Source organism: Babylonia areolata, chromosome 15 (genome assembly GCF_041734735.1).
Source record: "Babylonia areolata isolate BAREFJ2019XMU chromosome 15, ASM4173473v1, whole genome shotgun sequence".
Taxonomy (NCBI): Eukaryota; Metazoa; Mollusca; class Gastropoda; order Neogastropoda; family Buccinidae; genus Babylonia; species Babylonia areolata.
In genome coordinates, this window is record NC_134890.1 from 10,324,676 (window position 1) to 10,343,602 (window position 18,927).

The window sequence follows — 18,927 nt, forward strand, 5'->3', positions numbered from 1 at the left end:
GTCTCTGCCTCAAAACCCCCACCCCACCCCACCCTGCCTTGTTGCACTGCCTGCCACCACCACCCTGGTTTCTTCAACCTCCTGACCTTTAACCAAGGTTAAGGTTAAGCCTGTCATTTCCAATATTCACTGATATTCCAAACAGTGCAAACTGTGTCTGCGTGTGTCAGAAAATGGGCAAGATATTTCATAGCGGACCACAACATGCCCAGTGTGGCCTTGATGTAGAAATATCAAGGTCACCCAGGAAAATCAAAACTTTTGTGGTCTTGAAGCACAAATTGGAACAAATACTAAAATGGCTTTCCTTGACCTTATAACAAATAATGCAACATAATCATTGCTAACAATTACATTCTCTGATCTGAGGCATAATGTGCAATGAAAAGCAGTTGTTCAATCTGATCAGTGAATGAATATGTGATGATTATTTTTTGTAATGCAATACCCTTCTGTGTGGTTGGTTGTCCAGTGTAAATTCCAGTCGAATTCTTCAATGATCAGGAATTTGTAGGATCATACATGCCACTTCTCCAAACCTTATGATGAAAGAATATTAGCAAAATTTACACATTTCCCTTATAATTACACTTTTGCTTTAGCTCTTGTCCTGTTTATCTTCCTTCTGTCTGTACTCTTATTAATGCTCTGTTCAGCATTTGTGCATCACTTGCACAAAATCAAACTAGGATATATGAATTGCGATCACTCTCTCTCTCTCTTCTCTTTTTTAATGTATAAGTCATCAATTTTCGTAATTCTGAACCCAAAGTATTGTGTCTCAAGGGGAGAAATTTACTGGATTCCTTTCAATGTTCACTACAATGAAAAAAAAACAAAAAACGAATGTAAAATCAAAATAGAAGGGTTGACTCAACGTTTAGGCACCATCCTTTATGGGTATTTCAACTTTCAATTTGACAGTCAAGGCATGGTTCTTTCACGTAATTTGAGGGGAGTGGGAGGAGAGATAAAAGATTAGTGTAAGACATTATGTGAAAGGCTAAGCACATGGTGGGTGAGGGGGCATGGACCCAACCTGTCAGTGAACTCTTTTCACTGTGATCAACTGCCGGGAATGGCAGCATCCAATATTTCAGGAAACCCAGGATTGACAGACGATAGACACGAATCATGTGTTTTGTACTTTTTACACGAATCATGTGTTTTGTACTTTTTCACTCTTTTTGTCACTGATTAGTTGACTGATTTCTTTATAAAGAAATCAAGCCAGATGCACAACAGACACTTTATCAAATCAGTTCCAACCAGTAGGAAGGGAACAACATCAAAGCGAATTCTTCTCTAAAGGGGGCCCTCTTACTGAGTCTTAGGTGTAAGAAAAGTTGATGGCTCACTTTCTGAGAACATGACTGATTTTTTTATTTTGGCCGAACCAACATATGTCATTGCTTGGACAGTTATTCACTTACATGACTACAAGCGTTGTGATTGTTATCATAGACTTATAAGCCATTATACTTACAGGTTTAATAAAACAATGAACATGCTATTTCCAGCAGTATTTCTTTTTTTTTTTTTTTTAACTTCTTTCTGGGTGTCATTCTGTAAAGGTGGAAATAGACTTTTTGAATGCATAAAAATTATCATCTTCACTTTGAAATGCCTGATTAGTTATCTAGATTTAAAAATAATTAGGAAGAAATCCCGATTTATAATCCACTTTCATTTTTCATCAAAAAAAAAAAAAAATGTTTACTATCGTTTCATATCTCCGACGATTTTAATACTAGACTTTCATTTTTCTTCAAAACGTTTACTATCGTTTTGTATCTCCAATGATTTTAATGCTAGATTTTCTTAAAATTTATTACTCCTGAACACTCAAAATTCCCTGAAATTGGGAGAGCGCTTTTTTTTTTTTCTCCTCCTTTTTAATTTTTTTATTTTATTTTTTTTTTACAAAATTCTCTGGCGCTGAATGGGTTAATCAAAACAACATATTCCTCTTCAAACTACCCGTACATTGAAATAAGCCAACAACCAAAAGGATAACTGTTATAGGCAGGCAGTAGTTTGCACAGGACAGGAATCAGACCCCTGCCGGAGTCTGCACTAGTGGGTCACGGTTAAGTATGTGTAGTTAAATATATATTATATATTTAGGAAAGAAGACAAAAATGACTGCAGGATTCTTCAAAGACAAAAAACTAAAGTTTATAAAAACCTTTTTGGAGGTGGATGAATCCTCTGTGCTTAATGAGATACGACGTTTCGAACAGTTGTCAAGTGATGACAAGAGGACAGTGTGAATAGGAAAGCCTATGTGAGAAAAGGGTGATGACATCTCACTACTTTCTGTTTTGATGGGCCATGCACACGAAAACACTTGCTGATCACCATTCAGTGCAATACATACTCACTCACTCACTCACTCACACACACACACACACACACACACACACACACACACACACACACACACACATATATATATATATATACACATACATATATATATATACATACACATGTATATACACACATATACATACATCCATACACATACACACACACACTCACACACACACTCACACACATATATACATGCACATACAACACACACATACATATGCATACACACACATATTCACACATATATACACATACATATACACACAAATGCATACACATATATATTGCTTCTGAAAAGAGGGATAGGAGGTAAAGAAAGAATAAGGACAGAGAGATCAAGGCAGAAGGGTCCAGGCGCTAGACGTCAGTGACTCTGACATTCAATCCGTTCGGCTGTGCGGTCCCCAAGCGGTCAATGACGCGGCTCTCCATGTACTTTCTGTACATGCTGTCACTGGGGTTCTGCCACACAGATGAGATTCTTGCATGGGTGAAGCTGTGGTACGGGCCAACACTTAACACTGTGCCAGCCCTAACACTGTGTCAGCCTTAACACTGTGCCAGCCCTAACACTGTGCCAGCACCAACACTTAACACTGTGCCAGCACCAACATTTAACACTGTGCCAGCCCGAACACTTGTCAGGCCCAACAAACAACATGAGACAACCACCACCCTTACCATCATCAATGGGTAGATCAAAGTCGTCCCCTGGCAGAATTTCATTCAGCAGGCCTGTGGAGCTGAGCAGGTCAGTGGAGTTGAGGGCCCCAGCGAAGGACACCAGGTCGGTGGAGTTCTGGAACAGCAGGTCCGCCCCGTCCAGTTCCAACTGGGAAAACATCCCCTGGGTGGGCGGGGGCACAGCGCTCATCATGTCTGAACACACACACACACAGAGAACAACATGAAAAGGATGATTAAAACCAAACATGGACAGCAAAGAATCACCACACACATACAGCACATAAGAAGGAAACAATGATTAATTAAGACTACACATAGACAGCAAAGAACAAGAAGAAAACAATGATTAAAACCACACATGACAGTAAAGAACAAGAAGAAAATGATCAAAACCATGATGATCAGAATTACACATGGACAGCAAAGAACAAAAAGAAAAAATGGACAGCCATGAAAAGTGACACAGTCCACTTATGTATATGTGGAGCCAATTATGTATCCACCATTATCTTTTTCCCATATAAAAACCACCGAGTTACCTCCCTTACTGGCTTCTCCCTAATATGCACAACTCTTGTGCAGAGGTGTCTGGATCTTTTTATTTTATTTGTTTTGTTTTTTTGGGGGGGTGGGGGGGGAATCTGGTTAAATACCCACCAGCTTTATAAAAGAGCGCTTGGGTCATCAATAGGGAGGGTGCGTAGCCCACTTTCATGGTGGACTTTTCTAATTTGTATTTGTATTTCTCTCTTTTTTTTTTCTTTTTTTTTACATTATAATTATTATTTACTTATTTATTTGTGTAAGCTTATCTATTATCTATTCACCGGATTTTTTGGGGGTTTTTTTGTTGTTGTTTTTTTCCCTCAACGCTTGACTAAGCGCGTTGGGTTACGCTGCTGGTCAGGCATCTGCTTGGCAGATGTGGTGTAGCGTGTATGGATTTGTCCGAATGCAGTGACGCCTCCTTGAGCTACTGAAACTGAAACTGTCACAACAGATTTCTCTGTTCACAAAGAGAGAAAAGTAGGTCACACAACGACATGGGCAGCCCACCACTGTAACTGGCTTACTGAGTTTGCACTGCCTTTGTTCGGACAACTTTTCGCAGGAGTTTATCAATGGATCAGCTTGAATATGCAATAGCAGATATATGACAAGAAACATGCTCAAAGTAAACATAGAAGACTATAGCAAATAATGGGTGTAATTATAAAACAGAATATATCTTGTAAACTTGAACAAAACAGTCATCGAAAATGTTCAAAATCCTTTCATCAGAACAGTGATTTCCACAACCAAATTTCAGCCTTTCGGTGACCAGAAAAAAAAAGGAAATGGAGAGACGCATGTGCACACAGTTCTTGCTAAAAATTAACCATGGAGTATCAGTATCAGTGACTCAAGGAGGCGTCACTGCATTCAGACAAATCCATATACGCTACACCACATTTGCTAAGCAGACACCTGACCAGCAGTGTAACCCAACGCACTATACCCGGGAACCTCCACGAAAATCAAGACGAAAGTGGGTCTTGCACAGACTCCCTAAAATACAGATCTCGTTGTTATAAAAACCCCTACCTGTCTCATTAGCCACAGGCTGGATGTCCAGCACCGACAGGTTGCTGTCCAAGGCCAGCAGGGGCAGGGAGGCGTTCTGCAGCAAGCCCTCCAAGTGGCTCACGTCTGTCGAGTTCTGCCGCTCCAACAGCCGCCGCGTCTCTGTCATGGACGCTGCCGAAGACATGCTGGAGTTGGTGGTGCTGCTGTTCTGCTGCTGCTCGGCCAGCAGGAAATCCATGCTGGCGTTCAGCTGGGAGGGGTGCGGCTGGGGAGGGGGCTGGTGGAAGAAGGGGGGCTCAGCGAGGAAGGTGGTGGCGTTGGGGGCGGGGGGGAGGAGGGACTGATCCTCCCCTGGAAGCATGGAGGAGGCGGTGGCGAGGGTGTTGGGAGAAGTGGTGTTGGTGTTGGGAGCCGTGGTGGCGGTGGTGGTGGAGTTGTTGTTGGTGGTGGTGGTGGTGTTGGTGAATATCTGCTCCACCACCTCCTTCCAGCTCTGCTCTAGGCGCTCCTGAAAGGAAAGAGCCGCCACAAACTGTGTTAAGCGCCCTCAACACCTGAGCAAGGGAGAAAGAAAAGGACTGAATGAAAGAAGCTCTGCGTTTTAGCTCAATTTGATTCTTTTTTTTTTCTTTGGTGGTAATGCAGATAACTCTGTCAAAACACCGAGTTCAGTTCAGTTCACTCAAGGAGGCATCACAGCAGGTGGACAAATCCATATACACTACACATCTGCTAAGCAGATGCCTGACTAGCAACGAAACCCAACATGCTTGAATAAAAACATGAATAACCAAATAGATATATCAAGAAAACTCATATCCAAAGACCAAACAAATATCTGAAATAATTGAAAAAAATTTTTTCTAGCACACATTAAGTTAACAAACAACATCACCTGATAATCATTTGGAGTGTTCTTTATAACCTGAATTGCAATTCCCATTGATTCTACAAGTCAGCTTTTACCCGATTAAATATCTTTTTTTTTTTTTTATACCATGCAAATTTGGCAGCCAGACTTCATTTTCAGAAATGCTTTGACATGAACCTGGGAGCCAAAAGCACATGCACACACACAAACACACCACAAACACAAACACCACACACACAATGTCATCAACTTCTTCCAACACTGCCAAAAAGACACAAAATGCACAGCCGATCCACCAACTTGCCTGCTCAGTCTGGTTGGGGTAGCTGTGACCCTGAGCTTCGTCAGTCAGGTTCTCTGCCAGATACTGCAAGTCCTCAGGATAGAGCAGCTGGCTGCTGGAAGTAGCTGTGGCAGCTGCTGGCTGCTGTTGCTGGGGAGGCTGCTGCCCATATGAGTGATTGACCTGCAGTTCACCCACAAAGTTCAGAGCCTCCTCCAAGGTTGCCGGAAAGTTCTACAAAAACACAAAGACCAACAACAACAAAAAAAGCAGTTTAGAATCACCACCTTGACATGCACAACTGCTGGACTTCACACTGGCTCCTCTTAAAAAAGGAAAAAAAAAACAATGTCACAATGTCAACATTTTGAACTTCATATTGCTAAAAAGCTGCTAAGCAAAGAAGGATGCCAATAATTAAAACTTGGGAGTTGAAAATGGGCAAACTATGGGTCAGGACCACACTGTTTGCCACTGCATGCGAGAAAGTATAAAGTCACACACACACACACACTCACACACACAATATGATTGAATTTTAAAACAAGGCTGTTATAGAGTATTCATCGAGTCGGTTCATGTGGACATTAGACCACTGATAGTGCAGACAGACTCTCTCTCACACACATATACACACACACACATATACACACACACACAAAAAGGGCAGGGTGTAAAAAAAAAACATGTGCTTCTTCGACTACCCTCCTGAGATAAAAATTCATTTTGTTTCATGTCACATACATACACTCTAAAGGCAGATTATAAAATTTGTTCTTACCTGTTCAGAATATGCATTAGGGGGTGCTGGTGGAGAGTAGCTGCTGTTCCCCCCAATGGGCATCAATTCACCTGAAACATTCAACTTCCTTGTTCACTTCGTACATTGGAACTTCTACATAATTATGTTCTCTTACAGTAACCTTTTTGACTCGCTTGTGCAAACAAAGTGAGTCTATGTTTTAACCTGGTGTTCGGCTGTCTGTGTGTATGTGTGTGTGTTTGTGTCCATGTGTGTGTGTGTGTCTGTGTGTCCGTGGTAAACTTTAACACAGACATTTTCTCTGCAAATACTTTGTCAGTTGACACCAAATTAGGCATAAAAATAGGAAAAATTCAGTTCTTTCTAGTCATCTTGTCTAAAACAATATTGCACCTCTGGGATGGGCACAAAAAAATAAAAAAAGGAAGCCTAATTATATGCAAACTGCATTTACTGTTATATTTATATTTTATGTATTCTCTAAACTTGGCACTTTGATCTCATATTCTGACACAACAACAAGAGCAGTCATTATTATCATTTTTTGTTCAAACGGGAACTTCTTTTGCTAAGCATGGAATTTTTATTTATTTTGCAAACGTTTTGGTGCAGAGAGTAAAGAAGGGAAATTACTCTGTAATTAATGCAAGGGGACCTAATTTATCACGAGTGAGTCTTGAAGGCCTTGCCTCTCTTGTTTCTTCTTCTTCTTTTTTTTTTTTAACCTAACCATAGTAACCTACACCATTTCTATAATGACCCAATGTCTGACACACAACTGAAAGAGCTGAAGGAATCAATGCCGAGGCCTATTGACTCTCACAGACTGGAGGGTGAAGACAGATGAAGGAACTATCTGAAGCTTAGGCACTGTTTATATCAATATATGACTGTGTGTGTTACAATTCTGTCATGGTAAAAGGCCAGCAGCATGGAAATCAAAGTGAGAATTTTACAAAAACAAAACATGTCAATCTGTACAAAAACAAAAACATAATCTATTGATCTATACAAAACCATGTCAATCTGTGATAATGTTGCATTATTTCACCATAATAAAAAGTTCTATTAACAATCTTTTGCACTGGTGGACAAAAAAACGTACTTACCTGTCTCTCCGTCACGAATAAAGTTTTGAGACAGCCATTGCTGTGCCTGTTGTTGTCTCTCCTGCTCACGTCTTTCCACCTCCTTGCGCTGGAAAAACAGTCTGCATTTTAGCAACGTGATTTGATTTGCATTTGGGAGCTTCACAATTTCACTTCTTGCTCTGTTGCATTGCGTTCTTTGTGTGTTTGTTTATTTGTTGTGAATCAGGGCTGAAGGCCTCTCATTAAATTTTCTTTTTCTTGCTCTGGTTTGAAAAAAATCTTTTCATCTGATATGTTTGGCATCAAGATGTTACTGATCACATCCAACAGAGGCAGTTTCTTCTTCTTTTTCATGGTCTGCAACACCCACGTTCACACATATATACATGAGTGGGCTTTTACATGTATGACCGTTTTTACCCTGCCATGTAGACAGCCATACTCCATTTTCAGGGGTAAACAGTTTTCATCACCCGCTCTATTTCAAGGCCAGGACCACGCAGATGTGGAACTGTTTGCCTCAACTGCCTGCCTGAATATTCAAAGCAGATCTGTGAACCAGGATCCTTGTGCTGCCGAGAGAATGATGCATCCTCTGTGTGCGGTGTGTGTGTGTGTGTGTGTGTGTGTGTGTGTGTGTGTGTGTGTGTGAGTGTGTGTGTGTGTGTGTCTGTGTGCACACGCGCTTATGTGTGAGCATGTGCACACGTGTGTGCGTTTATGTGTGTGAGTGTATATACACAGCCTAACTATCACCGTTTCAGGGCCATGAACTCCTGCCTGTGCTGTCTAGAATTTCAACTTTTAATGCCGACATTTTACTTTCAGTTCTAAACTGAGATATACTCTGTGGGTATACATGAACGTGTGTAGCAGTAGAGAGAATAGGACTGGATGAAGGTGTGCGCGAGTTATTGCTTTGGCAGAGAGAGTTCTTATCGATCCTGATCTGATTTAATCACTATCTGTAAATTTATGCCAGCTGAAAATCTTGCAAATGCATACATGTTCTCATGCTCTTCCTCCTTGTTCCTCCCTTCCTCTCTCCATCTAGAGCTATATTTCAATATATTATGTCCACCGTGTGTGTGTGTGTGTGTGTGTGTGTGTGTGTGTGTGCATGCACGCGCGTGCATGCGTGCTTGTTGTACCAAACCAAGCAAGTGATCCAAATCTTTGAGTGCAATTTACATCTGCACATAAATCTTCAACAAGTTTATGTTATGTAATTTTGCCTATATTGATGGTTTACTACACCCTCTGTATTTCCCTCTCTAGCTCTACATAAGAGTTAACATACATGCATAAAGGTGCTTGCACAAGTATTGTTTGGTGTACATGTTAGTGTTTTTACATGTGTCTTCTGTTGGAACTTCAAATAATTTAAACTGGTAAGTGTTTTATTCAAGTGGTAACTTGGTGCGATAGCACTGCACAAAAGATTGTGTAGAACTAGAAGAGGGGAACCTGGGAGGGGGTGGGGTGAACTGCAAATACATGTGTGTGTGTGCATGCATGACCTAACAAGTGAGCTGTATCTTTCTGCATAGAGAGGACAGAAGGAGGGGATTGGGGGGGGGGGGGGGTATGCAATACATGTACACATCATACAGTCAACTGAAATATTCACATCTCCCAGGAGCACAAGTGAATGCAACGCATCAACTGATCGAGTACAGTAAACAATCAGTTCAATAAACATTTATATTATTTATTCATTATAAAATGAATAAAATGTGTGAACGTAAAAGATTCAACAGAATATGAAAGCTTCTGTTAAGAAATAGAATGATCACATGAAATCTCAATTGTTATAAAAACATGTTCCCCAAAACATGTTCCCCCGGACAGTTCATCTATTAAATCAAACAAAAACAAAACAAAAAACACCATGAAATCTGCATCTAAACGACTATTTACGGAGTCTGCACTGGTGGGTCATGGTGAAGTATGTGTAATTAAATGACTATTTCAACTTATTCTCATCATTGATATCTGAAGGCAAGATCTCAACACACCTTTTTTCTTACCTATCTCCCTTCAAGTTCCACACCATCAAAATAATAAAACTTTCCGTAATTGTTGTTCTGACTTTGAGCGAAAAATCCTCCTATCCTACCTTTTCTTGCTCCTTGCGTAGTTCAAGCTCTCGTTCCTGCTCAAGTTCCTTCCTGAGGTTGGGGTCAAAGACTTCTTTACCAACACCCAGATCCACATCTTGTCGCCATAGTACTTCAATGAGGTCCAGGTCCTGCAAACAAACATAAAAATATGCATATTGTATTACGTTTTTAAAAGACTGGAGAGTTAACTTTGCAAATGATTTTGTATTATAAAATCATACTTGTTCTGTGAGTATGGCCGAGTTAACAAAATCTACTGACTTACTAAGTTACTTGGTATAAGCTGCCTCACCTGACATACACACAAAAAACCATATAAAATGAAAAAGAGAATGATAAACATATTTTAATAAACAGCTCTGTAGAGGAAAAAGACACATCTACAACCTACTCACTGCATGAACAGAAATGGCATTCCCCCCCCCCCCCACCCCCCAAAAAAAAAAAGAAAAAAAAGAGTCTGATGCCATTCAATATTACCCAAACAGTGAAATACACAACTATCCTTTAAACAAGTGGATAACCTGGAAGCAAATTCTGTATACATACACTTTACAGACAGTCAGCAGTTTATAAGATATAATGCACAGATGATTGTGGTGATTCTTTGGTGAAGTGGTGGTGAAATCGTTTTGTGATCAGAGTTCATGTTTTGATGAAGTGGTTTCAGCTTGGAGATTTTACTTCCTGATACACAGTGATTGACTGATACGTAAGCTGTTACAAAGAAATATTTTGCAGTGGATTGTTTTAAGGTTAATACGACTGATATTCTTTATCATCGATGAGAATATGGATGTTGCTCTGCGACACATTGACTTCCTGTTGCAACTGTATGGAATTATCATTCCTGACTTGAACATTTCCATTATACTTTATCAGTTTATGTGATCATTAAATTTGGGTAGCATGGGAAAGGGTTTGTTTAGGTTTTTTCTTTTACAGTCTATTTCATAAATAATGCTGTAGTTTGTATCTGAAATCTATATCAAACTATAATAAGAAACATACGTGTTTTTTCAAACTTAATTTACCACAGTTCTCACCCAGTCTCTGGTTCATTACACAACTAAATAAAAACAGATGCTTATTTAAATGTAAAAGTTTTGGGGAAAAATAATCATAACACACGGTCACACGTCTCCAGTGAAAACCTATCAACAAACACTAAAACAGATGTACCCATTTAGATTTTTTTAAATTGTACAAAGAACTGACTCTTGCACACTGCTGCACCAAAACCTATTGATTCACTTTTGACTCACTTCACCCACCACCACCTCATTCTTTTTTGATGGGCTGTGACTCCCATGTTCATTTGTTTGTGTAAGTGGTTTTTAAAAATATGTATGACTGCTTTTAATTATAGTTTTAACCCTACAATTGTATTTGTATTTATTTGTATTTATTGTACTGATTTGTATTATACACTTTTTTACTTTTTTTTTTTTTTTTTTTTTTTTTTTTTTGAGTATCACAACAGATTTCTGTGTGAAATTTGGGCTGTCCTTCCCTTCCCATCACTGTTGTGTTGCACACACCAACTGAATACACTACTAACAAATCTGTATATCAAAATGCCTCCAGCAGCAGCATCAGAAGTGGAAAGATTTCATCATTCATGTTTGTTTACCTCTTTACTGAGACCCAGGCCTGGAAAGGGATGGTTAAAGAAGTCACTGTCAAAAACCACAGAATTCTGGTTTGCATCCACCAAATAATCTGCGTGAGCTGCTTCTGCTGAAGCTGATGCGACAGGAGCATTGTTATTCTCAGCATCTTCTGGCTGTAGATCAGCAGCATCATTCTGCTCTGGCGGTGGATGTGGTGGAATCGGAAGATTACATGTTCCGTCACAGCTCACCAAAAATGCTTCGATGTTGGTAGACACCCTTCGAAATCTCCAGTTATTGAACAAAGACGAAAAGTAAACATCGTCAATATGTTTTGGATTTTGTAATCCATGTATACTATGTAATGTATTGTACTGGTTGTGGAAGCTCGTTGGTAAATAGGCTAACGTCTGTCCTTGTAAAATGTCTTGAACTTCCGGGTAGTTGAGAATTTCATTGTTTGGAACAGCCAAATTATTCAGATCTGTTCTCAATAAACTGAGGAGAATCGCAATTTGTATAAAGCCGTCGCCAAGATATTGTTTGATCATTGCTGCTGATTATTTTCAGCCGTAGACCAGAAAACGAATCTGCTTTTACGAAGTAGTGATCACTGATACACAAATCGTCGATCCGGTCAGTCTCCCTTCTCTTTGTCCTCCTCGATCCTCAGGCTTTCAGTTTCCAATACGTAATCATGGTAATGTTTGTCAGCGGTGCTAAAAATAGTTACGGTTCTTTGTTTTCGCCATGGAGGATCAAACAGACAAGCAGACGACGACACAATCTGTCCCACCTTCCAGAGCACTCTTCAATGAATACGTAATGACAAAACGTGCAAAAACCGTTCGGTAAACAAATCAAAATCTACACGTCAATAACCCCCTTCTCGAAATTTCTTCCCCTGTTAATAGCAACACGTGAATCAGCAGGTTTGAACTGACGTCATTACACATATGCGCATGCTCAGAGCATACCAGCGACATCTAAAATTAACCCAGCTTCCGACCTCCAAGTGAAACGAAGATTAACAAAATAAAATAGTTTCATCCATTATTCATTTGTTTTCTGTTCATTACCACTAATACAGCTCCTATTCCAAAAGCGACAGTGATTAATGAACTAATTTTTGGCGATCACTTCAATAACGAAAAAGTGGGACATGCCTATTTCTCTTCTGCTATTTTCCTCAAAGCAGTCTTGTGACACATTCCTCTTCGGTCGATGTCGGTGCCTACTCCTCCCCTGCTCTATCCGACAGACCACACAATTTCATCCCCACTTACCGGAGAGAATTCCGAACCAGATCCTGGTTGTAAGAACTGCTCCATTTGCATCATTTCGGAAAGGCTGGGATCATCAACTTTGACAACCTCACTCCAGCCAACACTCCCCGTCAGGGCGCTATTCACGCAATCTAACCTGTGACCTCGACAACAACTCTTCTGATTGGCTGACGGGCTTGCAGTCAGTGCAAACCCAACCAGGACACAAGGCCGACCGAGGTCACGTGGGACGAAAGATGTGTATTTTTAGAAGCAGATCTTCGACTTCGTGCTGTTAACTCATAGATTAATGGTACAACTCCATAAAACACCACTTTGACACTGAGCTGTCAAAACTTTTAATTGCCGTTTCCACTCCAACCGAACAACATTTATTTGCTTTATTTGCGAGCTTGTGTGTGTGTGTGTTTGTGTGTGTGTGTGTGTGTGTGTGTGTGTGGAAGGCGGCTGGTAGGTGCATATTGGTATGTTGGTTTGAAATAAGTTTAGATATGAGTATGCAGTGTGTGTGTGTGTGTGTGTGTGTGTGTGTGTGTGTGTGTGTGTTAGTCACATTTAGTGTGTATGTGTAACGTTGATGTAATGCGTTATACATAATGATAATAATGATAATAATAATAACTTAAAAGAAAGAAAGAAAAAAAGTGTTTTTGTCAGTAAAAACACCCAGAGCAGATTTCTCGATCGTGCGCTATATACATATCCATTATTATTATTATTATTATTATTATTATTTACTGTGACCAGTGAGTTGAGTAGTGTTGAGTGTGTAGCAGTTTATTCGTAGTTACAAATGGTACTATAGTAGTGCTCGTTGCAGTAGCCCGGGCCATGTGCCAATGTTGGAAGATTATTACTGTTGATACAGTACTTTATTCCAGAAATGAAATCTTAAATTATAGTATAATCAGATTAGATAACTTGAACTACATTTGCAGCATGAATAACAAATTTATAGTAATGGAGAACGCAGCTGCCATCACCGCAGCTATGTTTCCACCAGTGAACCGAATCGGGGGGACACCGGCCGGGCTCAGTGGGTTCGCCGTTCCAAACTGCCTGCGCGAGGTGTGTGACTGAATTAATTTTAGTGAACGAAATAGAATAAAGGATAGTTCGACAGGCGGGGGTTTAAAAAAAAATCTACAAAATCAAAGCTGTTCTCTAAATTGAAAGGACTCTCACTGTCTGGATCATTTTGTGCACGGATCCTATTTCGACTTTTCTTCTGTCGCCGGGAGATCATGGCAGACCACAAGTCGTTAAATGGCGACTGACATCTCTCAGTCCTTCGACTGCATCGAGTCACGGTTCTAAACGGCATAGGCGCCCCACAAGGATGAGTTATATCCCCACTGCCGGCTGTACTGATTCATTATTTCAGTTACGCATGACTGTGCAGCTCAGTCATAACCCTGACTTCAACGACTGCCCGTAACACGGTGGTTAGGTTTCTGATGTGACATTACTCTTGATGGGCTGGTCAGTAACTGACGAACAGTGACGAGTCATTAAAATTGCAGGGAAGAAGTAGGTACACTGGAACTTGTCAACTGGTCAGTGTGTGATGAAAATTTACCGTGGAACTCCCGGCCCAAGGTGTCAAAACGACACTCAGTGAAAACGAACAATTTATTTTGACTAGTTTAAGGACTGAAGACCAAGTGTGACCCTTGACCCCCCGCCGGCCGCGCGCCTCGGGTTGTCATAAAAGAGTGACAAGCCAGTAAAGTGATCATCCGTCAGTGAATTTTAATTTTCTCGGACTCATCATTTCTAATGATTTGAAGTGTGAGATATGCTCGGCCTAATTTTTTTTTTTTCAGCGATCCATACGCAAAGAAAGTTTCAAATATTATTTAATTCCTCTCTCTCTCTCTCTCTCTCTCTCTCTCTCTCTCTCCAATGTCTGACTACTTGAAAATGATTTTTTTGTTTTTTGGTGTTTTTTTTAACGCTGACCTATCCGTCTCCCAACTCCCCATTGAAATAAACCTTGGGGGCGTGTTTCTTCAATGAAACATCATCATCACCATCACTAATCATCATCATCATCATCATCTCTCTCTCTCTCTCTCTCTCTCTCTCTCTCTCTCTCTCTTTCGCCAGTGTCTGTATACTTGAAAATGATTTTTTTTTTGTTTTTCTAACGCTGAATGACCAATATCCCCAACTCCCCATTGAAATGAACCTTGCGTGTTTCTTCAATAAAACATATTCATCATCATCATCTCTCTCTCTCTCTCTCTCTCTCTCTCTCTCTCTCTCTCTCTCTCTCTCTCTCTCTCTCTTTCTCTCGTGGTTCACAGGAGGGAAAAAAAACAACAACATAATTATACCAAACTACCATAAGTGGCCACTGACTCAGAAAAGCAAAATCAATCAGCCAGGATGAATCACATCCAGATTTCAGGATTTTTGAGATGCTTCTGTAGGGTCGTCGGCGTAGTACAGAATGAAATATGTTAGTTTCAGTTTCAGTTTCAGTAGCTCAAGGAGGCGTCACTGCGTTCGGACAAATCCATATACGCTACACCACATCTGCCAAGCAGATGCCTGACCAGCAGCGTAACCCAACGCGCTTAGTCAGGCCTTGAGAAAAGAAAAAAAAAAAAAAAAAAAAAGAGAGAGAGAAAAAAAAACAAACAACTATCGAAGTGGGGTTTTCAACAGAATTTTGTCAGGATCAACCATTTTGTTGCCGTTGGTTCTTTTACGTGCGCTTTCAGTTCATATCTGTGAAACTGCATGTTTGGTGCATATCTGTTATGCATGTGTGTGGTATGTGTGAATGTGTGTCTTCATGTTTTACATTTATTTGCTTATTTATCATCATTGTTGTCTTATTTATTTATTTATTATTATTATTATTATTATTATTATTATTATCATTTTATTATTATCATTATTATTACAACTATCTTTTTTATATTATAATTATTATCTATTTATTTATTTATTTATGTAAGCTTATCTATTATTTATGAAATATGTTAGTGGACCAAAACTAAATCGTTTCGCCTGTGGTTTCTTCCCGATAGCAGTCAATGTCACGTATTTCGCAGAACCGACCCGAATTGTATTAAAGAGAGCTGTGCAATCAGCAACCATTTACCTGACTATCTAGCCATCAGCCCCGTTCGTATTAAATATAGTGTGCTATGTGCGTCGTATGTTCAAGTGAGCATACGCCACGTTGACAAACGTTATGTGCGTGCGTACGTACGTGCGTGCGTGCGTGTGTGTGTGTGTGTGTGTGTGTGTGTGTGTGAGACTGAGCATGCAAAAGTACCTTTTTGTATATGCTTAAGTGTCTAAAATTCTCTGGAAGCCAAATATTTTGTGTCTGTGCGTTCTTTTCGATTAATGTTTCTACCTCTTGTTTGTATTCATGTGGAGTGATGGCCAAGAGATAACGCATCCACCTAGGAAGCGAGAGAATCTGAGCGCGCTGGTTCGAATCACGGCTCAGCCGCCGATATTTTCTCCTCCTCCACTAGACCTTGAGTGGTAGTCTGGACACAAGTCATTCGGATGAGACGATAAACCGAAGTCCCGTGTGCAGCATGCATTTAGCGCACGTAAAAGAACCCACGGCAACAAAAGGGTTGATCCTGGCAAAATTCTGTAGAAAACCCCACTTCGATAGGAAAAACAAATAAAACTGCACACAGGAAAAAAAAAGGGGGGTGGGGGGGTGGGGGTGGGGCTGTAGTGTAGCGACGCGCTCTCCCTGGGGAGAGCAGCCCGAAATCTGTTGTGATAAAAAGAAATCATGATACAAAATACAAATACAAAATATTCCCTACCACCGCCCCCGAAACACACATATATTCTTGTGACCCCGGTACATTTGGTAATGAAGACATATTCTTTTATATTATGTTCTATTCCTGAAAAAAAAGTATATAAAACTACATACACTCTACAATAAATCAATTGATGCTGGTGATAACAGGAATCGGAAAACTCGATATGCGTGATGGCTCTTATGAATTAGGCCCAGCCCATATACAAATTACATTTGAAGGTAACAGTCAGCCTGGATGATACCTCTCTTCTGTCTGTCTGTCTGTCTGTCTGTCTGTCTGTCCAGGCTCCCTCTCTGTATCTGTCTCTCTCTTTGTCTGTCAGTCAGTCAGTCAGTCTTCTGTGTGTGTGTGTGTGTGTGTGTGTGTGTGTGTGTGTGTGTGTGTGTGTGTGTGTGTGTCCAGGCTCCCTCTCTGTATCTGTCTCTTTCTTTATCTGTCTGTCTGTCTGTCTCTCTCTCTCTCTCTCACTCTCTCTCCAGGTACCCCCTCTATGTCTCTCTGTCTCTCTTTCTCCCTCCCCCCTCTCTCTCTCCCTTCCTCCCTCCCCCCTCTCTCCCCCCCCCTCTCTCTCCCTTCCTCCCTCCCCCCACGCCCCACTCTCTCTCTCTCTCTCATTGTCATTTGTCATTGTCATTGTCATTTCTCTCTCTCTCTCTCTCTCTCTCTCTCTCTCTCTCTCTCTCTCTCTCGTATCATCAGTCTTCCGCTCGTTTTGTTTTGTTTTTTTCCTCTGACCGTGACCCTTCTTCCACATAAAGCAATATATATCTTTTTATTTGAAATTTATATACGTCCCCGGCCTACTACTTGGTAAAGCGGCGCGGCTGGCAACGTGTATAAAAAATGATTGTTAAAAGCCATTGATAGGTATCTGTACAGCCGCCCGTATTATCTCCCAAATCCATCTTTCGCCATCTGGTCGCCTGTCTCCCATACCTTCACTCTGTCTGTCTGTCTGTCTCTTTGTCTCTCTGTCTCTGTCTGTCTGTCTGCCTGTCTCTCTCTCACAGTTTCTTTGTCTCATTGTCTCTGTCTGTCTGTCTCTGTCTCTCTCTCCCTCTCTGTCTGTCTGTCTCTCTCGCTGCGAGGGTCTCTTGCATCTTAAATAATTGTGTGAGGACCTGTGGTGCTTATCTGATTTATGTATTGATAATACATTAACTCTCTTGTTTCTCCTCTTCATATGGGGCCAAGGTCTTAAATGAATACTCTCTCTCTCTCTCTCTCTCTCTCTATATATATATATATATATATATATATATATATATCGCTCGTTCCTTTGCTCGCTACCTCTTTCTCAGATGGTATTTTTGGCAAAACAATCTGTGACCCATTAAATCGTGTCTTTATTGCTGATGTACGACTGAGATATCCACGTCGTCGGTTTATCTAGTGCCTGGGCTGCAGATGATAAGCCGGAGAGTAAGAAGGAAAGTAAAAAGAAAGAAACAAGGGAAAGGCCAGTCAGTCATGCGTTAAAGTGTATATTAACTCACTCAGTACGGCCAGTCCTCTCTTCTCCTCTACACAGACCCCTCGGATGTCCAGTGGGTGTCTGAATGACCCAACCTTTAGCTTCCGTCGTCAGAATTGTGGTATTCTTTGTCAACATTCACCTCTCCAGTTTAAGAGCCTTCCGCTTGCAATATTTTGATGGGTGTAATTGGGGTGAAACGCTGTTAACGTCGTCTCTTTCGCTGTTCGTATGGAGAGAGTTAACCACCATTCACTCTCTCCTCTCTCTCTCTCTCTCTCACTTCACCACTCTACCCACGAAAACGGAGTATGGCTGCCTACGTGGCGGGGTTTAAAAAAAAACGGTCATACACGTAAAAGCCCACTCGTGTACATACGAGTGAACGTGGGAGTTGCAGCCCACCAACCAACGAAGAAGAAGAAGAAGAAGACTTCACCACTCTCAGTTTTCTTTCTGAGATGATACAATTATTCTGAATCTGTCTTTCTCTCTATCTGCTTCTCTCTCTGTCTCTCTCTCTGTCTCTCTCTCTCTCTCTCTCTCTCTCTCTGTCTCTCTCTCTCTCTCTCGCTTTGTACTTCTAAAAAAAAAAAAAAATCTAATTCTGTCCGTCTATTTGTTTGTTTGTCTGCCTGACTGTCTGTCTGTCTGTCTGTCTCCCACCCTCCTCCCCCTTTCTCTCTTTCTCCCCCTCCTCTCCCTCTCTCTCTCTCTTTCTTCCTCCCCCCCCCCCCTCTAAAGCCCTCCCCTCTATCCCTGTCTCTATCTCTGTGTTTCCTAGCTTTGGGTTACTAAGACAAACAGTCAGTACAACGAGGACTGCCATTTTCTGTTCAAATTTTAACTCCAATGTACAAAATACACAGTGCTTTGTTGTGGTTTGATTACAATATTATGTTCTTGGCACCCGATGTTGCGTATATTATAAATTAATTGTTCACATACCACAGTTCATTATGGGCCATGGGTGGCCTGTAAT

The 18,927-nt window shown here is 40.8% G+C and overlaps 1 protein-coding gene across 4 annotated transcripts in view; it reads right to left on the reverse strand.

Moving 5' to 3' along the window:
• Positions 1 to 18,927, reverse strand: part of LOC143290425 (endoplasmic reticulum membrane sensor NFE2L1-like) — a 56,178-nt gene that overhangs the window by 18,059 nt on the left and 19,192 nt on the right. Inside the window, exons 1-7 of one of the 4 annotated variants that reach the window (XM_076599849.1) lie at positions 12,660 to 12,798; positions 9,757 to 9,888; positions 7,656 to 7,743; positions 6,565 to 6,635; positions 5,805 to 6,017; positions 4,648 to 5,137; positions 3,058 to 3,255 (exon numbers count right to left, since the gene is read on the reverse strand). In XM_076599849.1, coding sequence (XP_076455964.1) covers positions 3,058 to 3,255; positions 4,648 to 5,137; positions 5,805 to 6,017; positions 6,565 to 6,635; positions 7,656 to 7,743; positions 9,757 to 9,888; positions 12,660 to 12,713 — 1,246 coding nt within the window. In that variant the 5' untranslated portion in view covers positions 12,714 to 12,798. Of the gene's footprint in view, positions 1 to 3,057; positions 3,256 to 4,647; positions 5,138 to 5,804; positions 6,018 to 6,564; positions 6,636 to 7,655; positions 7,744 to 9,756; positions 9,889 to 11,393; positions 12,291 to 12,659; positions 12,799 to 18,927 lie in introns of those variants that run through there. The other 3 variants (XM_076599846.1, XM_076599845.1, XM_076599848.1) reach the window with 3 other exon arrangements.